Raw genomic sequence first — 18,465 nt, forward strand, 5'->3', positions numbered from 1 at the left:
GCTTCAGAGGCTGTCGCTGGTCTTTTAGGGTGCTTACCGTCCACTTCCGTGTTTAAAATTGTCTTTTCTGCTTTGTTGGTTAGTTTGTGTTCAGGATTGTTGTAGTGCAGATCTCTAGCGAGCACAGCATACCAGATTTGAAAGGAAACAGATATAATTCACCCCTTTATCTCTCTCAAAGTGTAGTCTTCCCACCACTGGACTCTCCGAAATCTGCAGTTCTGTGACACAGACCATGTGCCGCCATGTTGAACAGCCTTTGTGGTGTCCTATGTGTCACAAGCCTCAGGGAATAGTTTTGAGCCTACAGAGGCTAAAGGATGTCCTCAATGACTTCTCTGAGACCCTTTGAATACTAGTTTGATTATTTCAGTTCTATTTGTTCCAATTAGTTTCAGATCCTAAAGCAAACAGATGACAGCTTATTTCTGACATGAAGAATGTTATAAATTATAGGTGGGCAAAATTTCTGAGAGGCTTCTCAGTTTGGCTTGGAGCAGAGTCGAATTGAGCCTGTTACCTATACCCAGAGATTACATTCTGCCATGTTGTACCCCTCTACCAGCCTAGTGAGACCCTCAGGTGAGAGATCTGAGAGAACACATGCTTAGTCTCCAAGCAAGTGCTTGAGTATTCATGTGGTGCCTGTGACAGAACAGAGGACTTGTAGGAGTGCGCAAGGTTTCTTGAACCAGTGTGAATTCTCAATGCCAAAGTGGATTCTCATTAATTTTATTTATTTATTTTATTTTATTTTATTTTTTTTGAGACGGAGTCTCGCTCTGTCGCCCAGGCTGGAGTGCAGTGGCGCGATCTCGGCTCACTGCAAGCTCCGCCTCCCGGGTTCACACCATTCTCCTGCCTCAGCCTCCCGAGTAGCTGGGACTACAGGCGCCCACAACCGCGCCCGGCTAATTTTTTGTATTTTTAGTAGAGACAGGGTTTCACCGTAGTCTCAATCTCCTGACCTTGTGATCCGCCCGCCTCGGCCTCCCAAAGTGCTGGGATTACAGGTGTGAGCCACCATGACCAGCCAAAATTTTTTTCTTTTTTCTTTTCTTTTTTTTTTTTTTGAAGCGGAGTCTTCACTCTGTTGCCCAGGCTGGAGTGCAGTGGTGTGATCTCGGCTCACTGCAAGCTCCGCCTCCTGGGTTGGCGCCATTCTCCTGCCTCAGCCTCCTGAGTAGCTGGGACTACAGGCGCCCGCCACCGCACCCAGCTAATTTTTTGTATTTTTAGTAGAGACGGGGTTTTCACCAAAATTTATTTCTTATATCACCACCATCATTGTTTGTTATTCCAATATTTGGGTATAAACAGTGCTAGCATTAAGCTGATTTCCCCCAATATCTTCTAAACAACTTTAACACATTAGCAAATATGGGTTTGACCAGGCACCGTGGCTCACACCACTAACCCCAACACTTTGGGAGGGCCGAGGCAGGAAGATTGCTTGAGTCCAAGAGTTTGAGACCAGCCAGGGCAACATAGTAATTCCCCATCTCTACAAAAAATTAAAAATTAAAAATTAACCTGGAGTGATGGCGCACGCCTATAATCCTGGCTATTCGGGAGGCTGAGGTGGGAGGATTATGAGCAGTGAGGTATGATTGTGTCATTGCACTTCAGCCTAGGTGACACAGCAAGACCCTGTCTCAAAAAAAAAAAAAAAGGGAGTTTTGAGTCTGAATCCTGATTTAGATCTCTGCTTTTCTCATTTGTAATTCATGAGAGTTGTGGCATATTAATAAGTAATCTAGTTATCTTTCTGTAAAACAGTATAGTTTCTTGATAATAGAATAATCTTTGGGTTTGTTTGTTTTTGAGACAGAGTCTCGCTGTGTCACCCAGGCTGGAGTGCAGTGTCACGATCTCGGCTCAGTGCAACTTCCACCTCCCAGGCTCAAGCAATTCTCCTGCCTCAGCCTCCTGAGTACCTGCGATTATAGGCATATGCCACCATGCCTGGCTAATTTTTGTATTTTTAGCAGAGATGCGGTTTCACCATGTTGGCCAGGCTGGTCTCAAACTCCTGGCCTTAAGCATTCCACCTGCCGCAGCCTCCCAAAGTGCTGGCATGAGCCACCGCACTGAACCAATGTGATGCTTCTTTAATTTGGGTCCTGTTCTCTTCTTCTGCCTACTTTCTTCCCTTCCTTACCCATTTGTCTCTTTGTTTCCCAAATGCAGAAAACATTTTGTCTGCATTAAACGTTTCAGAAATATCTTCTTGTCTGTATGCAAATCACACCTTGGAAATGAAATGTCAAGTACATCCCATCTTTCTTAGAGGGATAAGGTATTAACTAGTAGCAGATGCTTTTTCTGAACTGCTTCATATGGAGGACAGCTAAGTTACTGGAAGAACCTGCTTAAATGCCACATAGTACATGTGTATTTTGGTTTTAGAGATATAAAGTTTAATAAAACATTGACTCTGAGAGTAATTTGATTGCTTTTGAAAATTGCTAGGTTATGTCCTGAATTATAACAATGCCAGGGAAAAAAAAAGATCAGATCTTGGGAAAGTATAGGAAAATCCAGATCCTGGCACATTCCTCCTCCAAGCAAGATTCCTGAGAGACTAAAATGTTGCTTCACTCTGCTTACTTCCATGGAATGGCTCTCTCCAAAATGGAACTTTGTGTTCTGGGTTGATACTGGTAATCCAAGGTCAGAGTTCATTGTTCCATTATCTTGCTTGAGACCTAATGGTTTAGACATTCATATAGACCTACTAGAAAATTATAACATTCTTCCTTTAGTTTTTGTCAAGCATGATGGTACTACCTGGGCCTGCTGCCTTGTGGGGATCATTGGGATGGAAGGAAGCAACCTGCACTAATCCCAAAAGACTCTTAGGAGAGAATTTCTCCAATAAGGCCAACACCAGCAGTGACTTGTGGCCTTCCAGCCTGTGTCTTTGTCTCTGATAGCCATATCTCCATCATTCACTTTGTCTAACTTGAGAAGCTCTATAAAGAAACTAAACTTTTGGCTGGGCGCAGTGGCTCACACCTGTAATCCCAGCACTTTGGGAGGCCGAGGCAGGTGGATCACGAGGTCATGAGATCGAGACCATCCTGGCTAACACAGTGAAACCCCGTCTCTACTAAAAATACAAAAAAATTAGCTGGCCGTGGTGGCGGGCGCCTGTAGTCTCAGCTACTCAGGCGGCGGAGGCAGGAGAATGGCGTGAACCCAGGAGGCGGAACTTGCAGTGAGTGAGATTGTACCACTGCACTCCAGCCTGGGCAACAGAGCAATACTCCATCTAAAAAAAAAAAAAAAAGAAAGAAACTAAATATTTTGAGCAGCTATGTGTTAAAGAAGGGTGGGGTTTTAGATGGTGTTTTTCTTTCTACTATTGGGCAGCCTCGATCAGGGCTGTGGAGAATCTTCAGACATTGAATCCTTGAATTAATTGAATTGGACCAGAAAGACGCAGATGGGGCAGGCACAAGAGGAGAGTGCTGTGTGCTCGGTATTGGGCTAGGTGTTTTCTGACCTACTGTCTCTGTCCTCCTAGCAACCCTGGAGGGAAGGGATGAAGGTATTCCTATGAAGAAACCAGAGCTTAGAGAAGTTTGGAGAGTTACCTAAGGTCACCAGGGTTCTATTCACTGCTTTGTTCTGCTACTCCCCTCCCCCAGGATTCAGAGGGGGCAAATGCAGAAATGTGACTCTTTAGATCTTAGATTTAGGCTTTTCAGGAAGAAGCACATATGAAATGGGATGGGAGGTTGGTGGGAGAGAGAAGAGGGATAAGAGGGTCATCTCATAATCAGATCACAGTATATTTCTTTGTCCTAGAATTTGATCTAAACCATCAAAGAATAAAAATGTGTTGCCTGTGGATGGTACGAACAGCCCGAGTGTGAATGGATGTAGGTTCAGCTGATAGGCGTAAGCAGTATCTACTGAGTTTAGATCCTGGACTAGGCTTTTTCACATGACGTGTATTCCTCACCAACTGCTCTGTAGGTTCGATGGCAATGAACTTCATACCGCATATGTGGACCCTGGATCCTGAAAGGAAAATGACCTGTATACTCATATAACTTTGTCCCTTTTCCCAGGTATTTTTACTCAAGCCCAGAAGGGAGAGGCTCTTTTCATCCGATATTAAGAAACAGCAGCTGCAGGCTAGAAGTAAAAAAACACCATGTATTCATGCAGCAGTTTTTTTCTGGTTTCCAAGCATCATTAGCTGGAGGAGAGAGGGACTGCCTGCACTTAGATATTCCCTGTGTGTTGCATTTATATTGTAAGGCTTTCAGTAGGTGTTCGGTGAATAAATCAGTTACTCAGAATGTGTTTTATTTTTGTTTTGTAGTCTCCTCTAAGCCATGACCTCATTCTTAACCTGACTCAGGACGGGATCAAACTACTGTTTGATGCTTTCAATCAGAGACTTAAGGTAACTATAAATGACAACTAATGTTTCATGTCCAGCTGGGCCAGTCTTTCTGGAGCTGATTAGTATGTGCTATTGTGAGATGTTTCAAAAACTTATAAGTAGGTGTGGACTTCTTTAGTTCAGAGATCACTACAATGTAGGGAACTGAAGCTGTGCCCGTTCCCCTAAAAAGAGGGAAAATGGAAGTGGTTGGGATGGTCAAAAAGAGGCTGGGAAGAGCTGCTTTCCCAGGCTCCAGAGGGGAAGGTGAAAGAGTGTTGAAGATTTGGGAAACATGCTGTGGGGAAGGGGCTTTCATGTCCAGGAAAACAAGATAGTTTTACTTTATTCTTTTGTCAAACACTGTAACTTGGTTAGAAAATGGAAACTGTTCTTCCTAGAATGCTGGGGCTTGGGTTAACACCACCAGCAATGAGTTGATTCTTTAACCCTGAGGAGGAAATGTAATAAAACAACTTACTAATATGTGGGGCTATCTTAATTGGCATTTGAGTGCAATTTGCTAATACCTGTTTCAGTCCAGTCTATTTTTTTGTTTTATTTTGTTTTGTTTGAGATGAGGTCTAGCTCTTTCACCCAGGCTGGAGTGCAGTGGCTCAATCTTGGCTCACTGCAACCTCCACCTCCTGGGTTCAAGCAATCTTCTGCCTCAGCCTTCTGAGTAACTGGGACTACAGGTGCACACCACCACACCTGGCTAATTTTTTGTATTTTTAGTAGAGACGGGGTTTCACCATGTTGACCAGGCTGGTCTCGAACTCTTGACCTTGTGATCTGCCCGCCTCAGCCTCCCAAAGTGCTGGGATTACAGGCATGAGCCCCCGTGCCCAGCCCAGTCTTTTTTTTTTTTTTTTTTTTGAGACAGAGTCTCGCTCTGTTGCCCAGGCTGGCATGCAGTGGGGCAATCTTGGCTCACTACAACCTCTGCCTCCCAGGTTTAAGCAATTCTCCTGCCTCAGCCTCCTGAGTAGCTGGGACTACAGGTGCGTGCCAACACGCTCGGCTAATTTTTTGTGTTTTTCGTAGAGACAGGGTTTCACCATGTTGGCCAGGCTGGTCTCGATCTCTTGACCTCGTGATCCACCTGCCTTGGCCTCCCAAAGTGTTGGGATTACAGGCGTGAGCCACCGTACCCAGCCCAGTCTGTTTATATATACTCTGTTTATAAATGCCTGGGCCTCACAGGTTAGTCATGTGACACCAGAGTCATGCCTCAAAGTCATGAGGTTGAATGGGCCCTGGGCAGTGGCATGCCAGAGTTGTTGTCCTTGGGTTACGGAGTAGCCTTTCCAAAAGACTTGGGTACTTCCCAGTTCTCATCATCCATGTCACAAGTGAACTGCTAAGGAGAGAAAACAGAATGTGGAAAGAAAATCAGTATGTGGAATTAGAATTCCTCATTCTATCCTGTCTTCATGGCCAGAAGTTCCACACTGGGAAAGGGCAGAGGATGATCATCAATATGGCATAATCACTAATTGGGGGGAAATTAATCTAGTAACATGGAAATGCCTTTACAAGTAGTCATTTCCCTTTGACTTGGTAAAAGTCCACTTTAGAAAATGTAACCCAGAAACACTGGGGGAAGGTAATGGCATTTCATGGTAATGAGAAGCTGGAAGTAACCTAAATGGGCAACAAAAGGGATGGCCAGCAGCCCATAGAATCACAGCATGGTGAAGACAATGTCATATGTTTAGTGAGTGCTTAGTATACATACTAGGCACATGGCTGGGTGTTTCACACGCATTTTCTAATTTAATCCTAACACACCTGTGAGTAGGAACTGTTTACTAGCAAGACAACCGAGGGACAGAGAGGATAAGTAGGCTACCTGATGCCAGGCTTTTAACTCAATATTGACAATATGTGGTAGCTGACCACTTAGGCTCTGTTGATGGGTCTGGGAAATAAATGAGAAAAGCTGAAGAAATGTACAGAAGTGTGAGGAATGGGAAGTACCTTTGGATAGGAAAGGAGATAAAATCGAACCGGCAATCCTCTTCTGCTTTCTGTGGGATCCCCATGAAGGAGAGACTGGGGTCCTGCCTGAGTCTTCTGGAAACTGAGCAAGTAATCACCCAGATGTTTTTGGTTGGCACCAGCGTGACCTGACCTGTCTTCCTGCCCTTCCATCCAACACCTTGAGAATCCGCCTCTTCTGATGCTGCCTCCTACAGTTGCTCCCCACCCCCTGCCTCAAGCCTAAGAGAGACAGCCCTGTGGAATGAGGCTTTATAAGTCACAACCTTTACAGCCACCTGTCTTTTCCATTTTTTTTTTTTTTTTTTTTTTTTTTTTTTTTTTTTTTTTTTTTTTTTGAGACGGAGTCTCGCTCTGTAGCCCAGGCTGGAGTGCAGTGGCCGGATCTCAGCTCACTGCAAGCTCCGCCTCCCGGGTTCACGCCATTCTCCGGCCTCAGCCTCCCGAGTAGCTGGGACTACAGGCGCTGCCACCTCGCCCGGCTATTTTTTGTATTTCTTAGTAGAGACGGGGTTTCACCGTGTTAGCCAGGATGGTCTCGATCTCCTGACCTCGTGATCCGCCCATCTCGGCCTCCCAAAGTGCTGGGATTACAGGCTTGAGCCACCGCGCCCGGCCTGTCTTTTCCATTTTTATCTTGGCTGCTGCCACATCTCATCCCCTCTGGGGAAATCAGGAGCTTCTGTAGCCCAGAGGTGGAAAATTATGGGTTTTAACCTTCCCAGGGGCTTGTCCCTGTAGTGCAGCAAGCTCCAAGAGATGAAATCTGCTTATTCATGCTCCTGGTGACATGAAGGACTCCAGGGTGGCCAGCACTCTGGGTCCATTGCCACAAGTACTGCTTCGTGCCCTGTGATTAGCTCTGGTCCACTCTTTTCCTGTTGATCAGGCAGGGTCGAAGCACCTATATGTGTTGGATCCATATGGCTGTTGGCAGGTGGGGTGCCAGTGATACAGGAGGAATATCGTGCAGTCTCACTTGCACAGGGCGGGTGGTGGGAAGCTTTGGGGGATGATTGGCCAGCTGTAGGGATAGAAGTGAGGGAGGTGAGTGCCTGCGCCTGCTATGAGCCTTCTGGCTGAAGGTAGAGGCCCTCTGCTAGACGAGCCTCAGTAAAATGGCATGCCAGTTTGGCATGGTATACTCCCATGCCCAGATATTCTGAAGGGAACAGTGGCTATCTTCTGAATCATAGCTGTTCCCCTGCCCTTCCTTCCACAGCCCCTTCTGGCACTTCTTTTCATGCTTTCAAGCTTCACACCAGGCAGAATTGCCTAACATGAATTGAACACCTTCCCTATGCAAATTAATGAGTCCCTCAAGGGGCTTAACTTAGTGGACCAGTTAATAGAATACACAAGTAGGGAGGAAAGGGTTCATTCCAGTGCTGTGATGGCCTAGCAGAGGGAGCAGTTCTTTCTAGCATATAGGATCAAAAGAGCTACATTGTAGGCAAGAAGTTTCCAATTTGGTTCAGTGTTGTGGTCTCTAAATAAAGTTACGGATAGGGTCTCTGGCCAAAAGTGAACCTACTATCTATTATGTCTCAGTTTCTGTGGCAGTGCCAGATAGTCCTGCATACAATGCCCCACAGCCTCTTCTACAATCAGGGTCAGATTGGCAGGACAAACATATTGAGCCAGCTCTGCTTGTGTCTCCACAATGAGAGCCAAACCTCCCAGCTGGAGGATGGTAGATGGTGCTCTGAGCCCCTACTTGTGCTGCTGGCTGCCAAACCCTTGACACCATTGCATGGAGGACTTCATAGTGCTTATTACTTGGCACCACTGATGGCGGAGTGTTAGGTGATGCCTTTTCCTTTATCTCTGCCCTGCCCTGAGTTCTTTGAATTTCATCTGAGGCTGAACCCGTTAAAGAGCAAGCTTCACAAAGGTCCTGAGGCTTTCTTGTTTCAACCAGATCCTCTTCATCAGGGACATAACTGAATACTGTCACACTTGTGTGACAAATACTATGGCTTGCTTTCTAACGGGATAGACCTCCCCCTCCATCTTTTTGTTTTGTAAACAAAATCAACTTCAAAATAAGCTTCCTTCCTTCCTCCCTCCCTCCCTCCCTCCCTCCCTCCCTGCCATCCTTCCATCCATCCATCCATCCATCTCACTCTGTCGCACAGGCTGGAGGGCAAGTGGTGTGATCTCGGCTCACTGCAAGCTCCAACTCTCGGGTTCAAGCAGTTCTCCTGCCTCAGCCTCCTGAGTAGCTGGGATTACAGGCGTGTGCCACCATACCCAGCTCATTTTTGTATTTTTAGTAGAGACAGGGTTTCACCATGTTGGTCAGGCTGGTCTGGAACTCCTGACCTCATGTGATCCACCCACCTGGGCCTCCCAAAGTGCTAGGATTACAGGCGTGAGCCACTGTGCCCAGCGAAAATAAGCTATTTTCAAAAGCAACCTGACCTGGGTTTTAAAATGCAGCAAAGTATGAGATGGGAGGAAGGGAGCTTAGTGTCCAAAGCAGAGCCTTAACAAGCTTCATGTCTGTGGAAGAGATCATTGTCCTATAGGGTGGTGTGTGCTCCAGCCTGACCCAGGAGTGGATTGCATGTAAGAGCCTTGACCCAGAGCATCCATGGACATCTGTTGAGCAGTCCACTAGGAGAGGGCGAGGAGGTTATGCTGTGTGTTTTCTCCTCAGTTTCAAAATGAGAACAAAGGACTGTCGTGGTGGCTCATGCTTGTAATCCCAGCACTTTGGAAGGCTAAAACAGGAGAATCATATGAACCCAGGAGTTTGAGACCAGCCTGGGCAACATAGTCTTTTAGTTTTGCTAGGATTCTATCTCTACAAAAAGTTTTTTTAAAAATTTTAAATGAGAACAAAAGACAACATGCAGTGTTTCCATAAAATTTCTATTAGTAATAGATTTTTTTTTTTTACTAGTTATTCTATAAATGTATTTTTAATTGTTTTTAGTCTCTCATCACCTTCAGAGCATTGACAACTCTTAAACTTTTTTTTAGGTGATCGAAGTGTATGATTTGACTAAAGTAAAGTTAAAATATTGGTAAGTTTTCTCCCCTGCTGGTATATGTCACACTTGGTATAGACAGTCCATATATACTACCTTCGTTAAGTTAGTAAAGATTCACATCTGTCACAGATGTGAATTATAGCCTGGTGCCATGATTTCCTGAGGCAACCTTCAAGCCTGCTCAGTTTCCTGGAGAAGAGAAGTAAACCTCATTAAGAATACGTGATGTGTTTAACACTTCACGTATATGTCATCTAACTTAATCCACTCAACAAAGCCAGACCTCAGCTCAGAGGTGATATGAGAATCTCCTCGGTCATAGCTGCCCTCCCCCTGACAGCCTCTCTTATCACCTCTTTTCATGTTTTCATGAGTAATAGAGGTGGTACAAACCAGATAGGTCTGACTCCAAATCCTATGCTGAAGAGAATGCCAAAGAGACCACCATTTTAGAGCTCTAATGTACTTTTTAGAATTACAGCGGGAATGACATGCACAATCCAAAGTTGTTGATCCCCCATTATGGCAAGGCAGCATGCCCCATCTAAAAATCTAGAATACTCCTTTCTTTTTTTTTTTTTTTTGAGACGGAGTCTCTCTCTGTCGCCCAGGCTGGAGTGCAGTGGCGCCATCTCGGCTCACTGCAGCCTCTGCCTCCTGGGTTCAAGCAATAGAATACTCCTTTCAGTAAGTCTCCTTAACTGGCTTCCCTTTCCCTTTTTGAGGGTGTGAAGAGGACCTGATTCCTGGGGCAGGCTCAGGCAGTTTTGCTGATAGAGGAGTAGACAAGCAAATGTGTGGTACCACTGGCCCCTGCAGGTTCTGGTTGTCTTTTAGTTTTACTGGGGCTTTCATACCTCAGAGTCTGGTGGCTTCTCTTCTCTACCCTCTTCTTAAGAGTCACTGGTGTCTTAAAGCCCCAGAGGATCAACTGTGTGTATCAGCCTCATGAGAATTGACCTTCTTCTGACCTCATTCTCTTATTTAAAAGTTCTCTAATTAAACTTTGTATTTTGATATAATTAGAGACTCACCTGCCTGCATCTTAAAAATAACTCTCCCAGCTACTATCATCTCACATGATCTGTGAGCCCATCTTGTGAAGCCTAGTATTAAAAAATATTTTTGTTTTTCAGTGGCGTGCATTTTAATTCTCAGGCCATAGCTCCTACCATTGAACAGATTGACCAGTCTTTTGGCGCAACCCATCCTGGAGGTAAGCCAAGTCCATCTGATTCCTCTGGTCATCAGTGGCAGTTCATAGCAATAAACCTGCCCAGTAGTGCCATCCCACCCCACTTGCTGGAGTCAGGCTCCCATAGGATTGTGGGGTTGGTACTTGGGTGTGAAGGAAAGATCCTCCCCCTTGTTTTCAACTCAGTAGGTCAGTTCAGAAACAAGCCACAAGGAAGGTGTTGTCAGTCATCACTCCCTGCCAGGCTGGTTTATGTTAGCCATTTCAGATGCCAGTCAACCATGTTATTTTCTTCTCCCCCACCCCCAACAGTGTACAACTCCGCTGAGCAGCTCTTCCATCTCAACTTCAGAGGACTGTCTTTCTCTTTTCAGTTAGACTCATGGACCGAGGCTCCAAAGTATGAGGTTAGCCCTTCCTGTCCCCTGGTGTTTGTTGCCCAGTGTCTGTGTGGTATGGCTCAGCAGACGGTGTCATGGGATGGGGATAGAGGAGTGGGTATTAGATAGGCAGACTTTCTTTGGTTTCCATGTATTTGAGCTCTTTACGGGACAAGGAAGGGGCAGAGTGGGTGGGACTGACAGAGGAAGAACAATGCTCAGGCTGGCATTCCCAGGAAGAGGATATTTGCCACCATGGAGTGAGGTCAGGCTCACTTTTCAGAGATAAGTTCATTCATTCCTTATTTTCAAACTCCTAATCAGCAGTTTTCCTGGTTACCTAGAATCTGGAGATTTCATCCTCTGGATTTTCAATTACCTTTATTTTTGCAGATATTTCATTCATTCTTAGGGCTGTGAAAATGATAAGCTTTCATAATGCTTTTTTTTTTTTTTTTTTTTTTTTTTGAGACGGAGTCTCGCTCTGTCGCCCAGGCTGGAGTGCAGTGGCGCTATCTCGGCTCACTGCAAGCTCCGCCTCCCGGGTTTACGCCATTCTCCTGCCTCAGCCTCCCAAGTAGCTGGGACTACAGGCGCCCGCCACCTCGCCCGGCTAATTTTTTTGTATTTTTAGTAGAGACGGGGTTTCATTGTGTTAGCCAGGATGGTCTCGATCTCCTGACCTCGTGATCCGCCCGTCTCGGCCTCCCAAAGTGCTGGGATTACAGGCTTGAGCCACCGCGCCCGGCCTCATAATGCTTATTTTAATTAAGGAAGCATTTCTGCATTTTCCCCTATGAAGAAAAGGAAAACTGACCGGGTGTGGTGGCTCACGCTTGTAATCTCAGCACTTTGGGAGGCCAAGGCGGGAGGATCACTTGAGGTCAGGAGTTGGAGACCAGCTTGGCCAACATGGTGAAACCCTGTCTCTACCAAAAATATTTAAAAAAAAAAAAAAAAAAAAAAAAAGGCCGGGCACAGTGGCTCACGCCTGTAATCCCAGCACTTTGGGAGGCCGAAGTGGGCGGATCATGAGGTCAGGAGATCGAGACCATCCTGGCTAACATGGTGAAACTCTGTCTCTACTAAAAATACAAAAAAATTAGCTGGGCATGGTAGTGGGCGTCTGTAGTCCCAGCTACTCAGGAGGCTGAGGCAGGAGAATGGCATGAACCTGGGAGGCGGAGCTTGCAGTGAGCCGAGATTGTGCCACTGCACTCTAGCCTAGGTGACAGAGCAAGACTCCATCTCAAAAAATTAGCCGGTTGTGGTGGTGCATGCTTATAGTCCTAGCTACTCGGGAAGCTGAGGCAGGAGAATCACTTGAACTCGGGAGGTGGAGGTTGCAGTGAGCTGAGATCATGCCACTGTACTCCAGCCTGGGCAACAGAGTGAGACTCTGTCTCAAAAAAAAAAAAAAAAAGAAAAGGAAAGGAAAACCAAGCAGAATTAAAGGTGGACTTGCATGGTTTTGGGGAGTTTACTGACCCAGAGCCAGAGAGCCAGATTTGAGGATGTGCTTTGACCCTTTGACCTGAGCAGCTCTTGAAGACCATGAGTGACAGGGAAGACCAGAGCCTGAGTCCCATGACCTGTAGTGCCCTAAGTAAAACTCTTGACCTTTGTTTGCAGCCCAATTTTGCCCATGGCCTGGCTTCTCTCCAGATACCCCATGGAGCAACTGTAAAACGAATGTATATCTACAGTGGCAACAGCCTACAGGATACCAAGTAAGTGTAAGGAGCATGAGTTTCATGCTAAGGCCTGGGCTGCCTAGGAGAAAGAACCAAGCCTCTGCTCATTCTGTGCCTGTCCCCAGGGCTCCCATAATGCCTCTGAGCTGTTTCCTGGGCAATGTGTATGCTGAGAGTGTAGATGTTCTTCGAGATGGAACTGGACCTGCAGGTTTACGACTTCGGCTACTTGCTGCAGGTCAGTGACTGGCTTTGAGGTTGGTACATTCCCCATTATACCTATGTTGAGACAGTCTAAAATCCCATGTATTTAGGATGTGTCTTAGTCCATTCAGGCTGCTGTAACAAAATACCATAAACTGAGTGGCTGCTAAACAACAGAAATGTATTTCTTACAGTTCTGGAGGCTGGGAAGTCCAAGATCAAAGCACTGGCAGATTCAGTATCTGGATGCACCTGCAGTCTAGTTCATAGAAGAGACTTCCTCATATGGTGCAAGGGGCTAGCTAACTCCGTGGAGTCTGTTTTGTAATGGCACTGATCTCAATCCTGAGGTCTCTGCTTCCATAATGTAATCACCTCCCAAAGCCCTCCCCTCCTAATACCATCACTTTGGGGGTTAGGATTTCAACATATGAATTTTAGGGGAACAAAAGCATTCAGTCCATTGCCACATAGTTGGTAGAAGGCAAATTATGCAGATGTTTATGGTTAAAGCTTTTGTTTAGTTTTATCAAGGGACTGGACATAGTTTTTAATTAGCAAATCTTAATAAGCAACAGCACTGCTTTTCTCAGCATGCACATAGGCCTGCTGTGTGCTTATATAGCTTCGTGGCAGTTCCCAAATGTTTCCTGAAGATGCATCCTGTGGGTTGCAGTGCTACTACTCTCCCCTTTTTCTTTTTTTTTTTTTTTTTTTGAGACAGAGTCTCGCTCTGTCGCCCAGGCTGGAGTGCAGTGGCCGGATCTCAGCTCACTGCAAGCTCCGCCTCCCGGGTTCACGCCATTCTCCTGCCTCAGCCTCCCGAGTAGCTGGGACTACAGGCGCCCGCCACCTCGCCCGGCTAGTTTTTTGTATTTTTTTAGTAGAGACGGGGTTTCACCGTGTTAGCCAGGATGGTCTCGATCTCCCGACCTCGTGATCCGCCCGTCTCGGCCTCCCAAAGTGCTGGGATTACAGGCTTGAGCCACCGCGCCCGGCCTCCCCTTTTTCTTTTTTTTCTTTTTTTTGAGACAGTGTCTTGCTCTGTCGCTGAGGCTGGAGTGCAGTGGTGCGATCTCAGCTCACTGCAACCTCTGCCTCCCAGATTCAAGCAATTCTCCTGCCTCAGCCTTCCAAGTAGCTAGGATTACAGGCGCGCATTACCACACCCAGCTAATTTTTGTATTTTTAGTAGAGACGGGGTTTCACCATGTTGGTCTGGTCTCGAACTCCTGATCTCATGATCCACCCGCCTCGGCCTCCCAAAGTGCTGGATTACAGGCATGAGCCACTGCACCTGGCCAGCTCTCCCCTTTTTTCTACCTTTTGTTTTGTTTTGTTTTAAAAGAGATGGTCTCATTCTGTCATCCAGGCTGTAGTGCAGTGGTGTGATCATAGCTTACTGCAGCCTCAAAACTCCTGGGCTCAAGTGATCTCACCTAAGCCTCCCAAGTAGCTAGGACCATAGGTATGTGCTACCATGCCCAGTTAATTTTTGTGCATGTAGAGATGGGTCTTTCTGTGTTACCCAGAATGGTCTTGAACTCCCGGGCTCAATCAATCCTCCCTCCTTGGCTTTCCAAAGTGCTGGGATTACAGGTGCAAGCCGCTACACCCAGCTTTTCTCCCTGTATTGCCGAGGCCTGTGTGCTGCAGTGGAATACTGTGGCCTTGAACTCCTGGACTCAAACAATCCTGCCTTAACCTCCTGAGTAGGCTACAGGCACGCACCACCATGCCTGGCTCCCTTTTTCTACCCTTAATGCTAAGTTCTCAACGTAGGCAAGCAGACGGGACTTGTTGAATTGTGGTTTGGCCACACTTTGTCAAGAGTTTTGCCAACCATGAGCAACAACAACAACAACGAAAAGACAGAGTTGGCCAAGCGTGGTGGCTCATGCCTGTAATCCCAGCACTTTGGGTGGCCAAGGCAGGCGGATTACCTGAGGTCAGGAGTTCAAGACCAGCCTGACCAATATGATGAAACCCCATCTACTAAAAATACAAAAATTAGCCAAGCGTGGTAATGCGTGCCTGTAATCCCAGCTACTCAGAAGGCTGAGATGGGAGAATCGCTTGAACCTGGAAGGCGGAGGTTGCAGTGAGCCGAGATAGCGCCATTGCACTCTAGCCTGGGCAACAAGAGCGAAACCTCATCTTACAAAAAAAAGAAAAAAAGAGTTGTCACCTTCAGTAGCTGGTCCCTCCAGGATCCATGCCTCATTTTGTGACTTTCCCATGCCTGGCCAATGTCGGCTGCTTTTGGTTGTGAATTGTGCTTAACGGGACTGGGAGCTTCAGTGTGGAGTTTGTTCCCATAAAGATAGCTGAGAACCTTCATGGAGCTCATAGCCTAACCAACCAGCATTTGTTTTCCTGCATCAGTCTCTGAGGCATTGGGTTTTTTTTTTTGTTTTTTTGGGGGGTTTTTTTGCTGCTTTTTTCTTTATTTGAGACATGGTCTCCCGCTGTCACCCAAACTGGAATGTGGTGGCACCATCATAGCTAAGTGCAGCCTTTAACTCCTGGGTACAAGGAATCCTCCTGCCTCAGCCTCCAAAGAAACTGGGACTACAGGCACACATCACCACCACACTCAGTTAATTCTATTTTTTTGTAGACATGTGGTCTCCCTGTGTTGCCCAGGCTGGTCTCAAACTCCTAGCCTTAAGCAGTCCTCCCACCTCAGCCTCCCAAATGGGTCTTAATTATTAAGAATCTGGTATATAAACTCTGAGCCCACTTCTGTGAATGATTAGATAGTTCACAACCTCCAGGTTAAGAATTTCTTAAAATGTGATTTTTCTAGCCAACACAGAACAGCTACTTAAAGGAGTATCACACTTGAGCTGTGGTTTTGGGGTTTTTTGTTGTTGTCGTTGTTATTTTTTGAGGCTAGAGTACAGTGGCACGATCTCAGCTCACTGCAACCTCTACCTTCTGGGTTCAAGCAATTCTCATGCCTCAGCCTCCCAAGTATCTGGGATTACAGACGTGTACCACCACGCCAGGCTAGTTTCTGTATTTTTAGTAGAGATGGGGTTGCACCATATTGACCAGGCTAGTTTCAAACTCCTGACATCAAGTGATCTGTCCGCCTCAGCCTCCCAAAGTGCTGGGATTACAGGTGTGAGCCACCGCGCCCAGCATGAGCCATGGTTTTTGAGAGAATTGAGATGTGACAGCAAGGTCAAGTGATTTAGTATGTTTTTGCCCAAGAGGATCACTGCTTGAAACAGCAGGGTGGTCAAGGACCAGGGTCATTAATCATCCCAGATGACAGCAGGAGGAGCCTGTTAAGGGTGGACTCCCAGCCGATTATATCTGCCACCTTGTACAGCACGTTCCCAGCAGTCACACTGCTCACTGCTTACACTGTCAGCAGGGCAAACGATTTGTTAAGTCAGGGCCTCAGAGGGTTATCGTCTTCACTGAGAGTTTCCTGTGGCAAGCACAAGTTTCTTGACCCACTCATTTCTCATATCCTTCCTTATGGAATATGGCTGCAGTGATGGTTTTAATGCAGGGAGTCAGTTCAGCCATCTGGGTCTCCACAATAATTTGTAGAAAGATACACTCTGGGGAATCACAATCTAAAAAGTAGCCTGAAACTGGGGGTAATTCTACCTAGATATACTTCAAGCAGAGGGAGACAAAAGAGAAGACTCACCTGTAAAGGGTTCCTTCCCTGCAGCCCCCATCTGTCATCCACACGTATCTGGCACCTGAAGAAATGTGTTAGGCCACTGGATACTTTGGGCCCACAGTCCAGCTTGACAGGACTTTTGGTGGGTTCTATAGGTCACCCAGGCTTGCCTAAGCCTTTATTTGCCCCTCAGTGTATACTTGCTGAGAATAGAGATTCTTGGGTTAGTTGAACTCAGTACCTAGTTATTTCAGATTTGGGTTCTCTAAACCTTCTGTATATAGCAAATGGATTGTTACACATGAGAGAACTTTGACAACTGTAAAGCCTTGTGCTGAGTAAGATGGTGTCAGTGATTATCATGGCACCAGGAATTACAATCCTTCTCAGATTCTTTGCTTCCTTTTTTTTTTTGCTGGGGGCTGGGAGCAAAACGCCTTGTCTCCCCCTCCACAAAATGGGGAAATGTTTACTGTTGGTGTGTCTATTACTGTGCTACAACCACTTCTACATCTGTATGTTTGTGTGTGTGTCATTAACTGTAATCATTTCTGAAATGTTGTATTAGAAAAAGTCAGAGCTTAAAGATTCTTCCCAACGAATAAACTTTTGGCAAATCAGAAGGTCTTTTATTCCTCTACTTAGCTCGTTTGTCCCTTTTGAGTGATAATGGCTCTTGTCTGGGTTGGAGGGCTCTGTCAGGTGTTTTTGTAGAATTAGGGAGTCAAGTAATGCATGCTTCACTCTACTTGTTGATAGAGCAGTCTTAGAGGTTCAGTGTCTCTATTAGGGGTTACCATTGAGAGTACTTTTGTATCTTTTTTCTTTTTCTTTTCTTTTCTTTTGTTTTTTTTTTTTTTTTTTTTTTTTTTTTTGAGACGGAGTCTCGCTCTGTCTCCCAGGCTGGAGCGCAGTGGCTGGATCTCAGCTCACTGCAAGCTCCGCCTCCCGGGTTCACGCCATTCTCCTGCCTCAGCCTCCCGAGTAGTTGGGACTACAGGCACCCACCACCTCGCCCGGCTAGTTTTTTGTATTTTTTAGTAGAGACGGGGTTTCACCGTGTTAGCCAGGATGGTCTCGATCTCCTGACCTTGTGATCCGCCCGTCTCGGCCTCCCAAAGTGCTGGGATTACAGGCTTGAGCCACCGCGCCCGGCCTCTTTTGTTTTTTTTTTTTAAAGACAGTGTCTCACTCTGTCACCCAGGCTGGAATGCAGTGGTGTGATCTTAGCTCACTGCAGTCTCTGCCTCCGGTGCTCAAGTGATCCTCCCACCTTAGCCTCCCAAGTAGCTAGGACTGCAGGAATGTGCCACCACGCCTAGCTAATTTTTGTATTATATTTTGTAGAGCCGGGGTTTCACCATGTTGCCCAGGCTGGTCTTGAATGCCTGAGCTCAAGTAATCCACCCCGCTTGACCTCCCAAAGTGCTGGGATTATAGGCAGAAGCCACCGCACCCAGCCAAGAAGTACCTCTTAACATAAATCTTTGCATCTTACCATAGTTGTGTGATGATCTGATTAAGGTCTTCTCCAGCACACATAAGCTCCAGTGATGGAGCTTATGGGGAAGAAACAGCACTGCCTTTTTTGTTTGTTTGTTTGTTTTTTGTTTTTTGTTTTTTGTTTTTTTGAGACGGAGTCTCGCTCTGTCGCCCAGGCTGGAGTGCAGTGGTGCGATCTCGGCTCACTGCAAGCTCCGCCTCCTGGGTTTACGCCATTCTCCTGCCTCAGCCTCCTGAGTAGCTGGGACTACAGGCGCCCGCCACCGCGCCCGGCTAATTTTTTGTATTTTTAGTAGAGACGGGGTTTCACCGTGGTCTTGATCTCCTGACCTTGTGATCCGCCCGTCTCGGCCTCCCAAAGTGCTGGGATTACAGGCGTGAGCCACCGCGCCCGGCCAGCACTGCCTTTTTTTTTTTTTTTTTTTTGAGACTGTCTCTGTC

The 18,465-nt window shown here is 46.4% G+C and overlaps 1 protein-coding gene across 4 annotated transcripts in view; it reads left to right on the forward strand.

Annotated features, from left to right (window-relative positions):
* Positions 1 to 18,465, forward strand: part of PHAF1 (phagophore assembly factor 1) — a 37,626-nt gene that overhangs the window by 9,890 nt on the left and 9,271 nt on the right. For all 4 annotated transcript variants that reach the window (XM_011757920.3, XM_011757923.3, XM_024795938.2 and 1 more), the window contains 6 exons: positions 4,337 to 4,420; positions 9,392 to 9,435; positions 10,539 to 10,618; positions 10,910 to 11,004; positions 12,610 to 12,707; positions 12,797 to 12,909. In XM_011757920.3, coding sequence (XP_011756222.1) covers positions 4,337 to 4,420; positions 9,392 to 9,435; positions 10,539 to 10,618; positions 10,910 to 11,004; positions 12,610 to 12,707; positions 12,797 to 12,909 — 514 coding nt within the window. The remainder of the gene's footprint in view (positions 1 to 4,336; positions 4,421 to 9,391; positions 9,436 to 10,538; positions 10,619 to 10,909; positions 11,005 to 12,609; positions 12,708 to 12,796; positions 12,910 to 18,465) is intronic.

This window comes from Macaca nemestrina, chromosome 18 (genome assembly GCF_043159975.1).
Source record: "Macaca nemestrina isolate mMacNem1 chromosome 18, mMacNem.hap1, whole genome shotgun sequence".
Taxonomy (NCBI): Eukaryota; Metazoa; Chordata; class Mammalia; order Primates; family Cercopithecidae; genus Macaca; species Macaca nemestrina.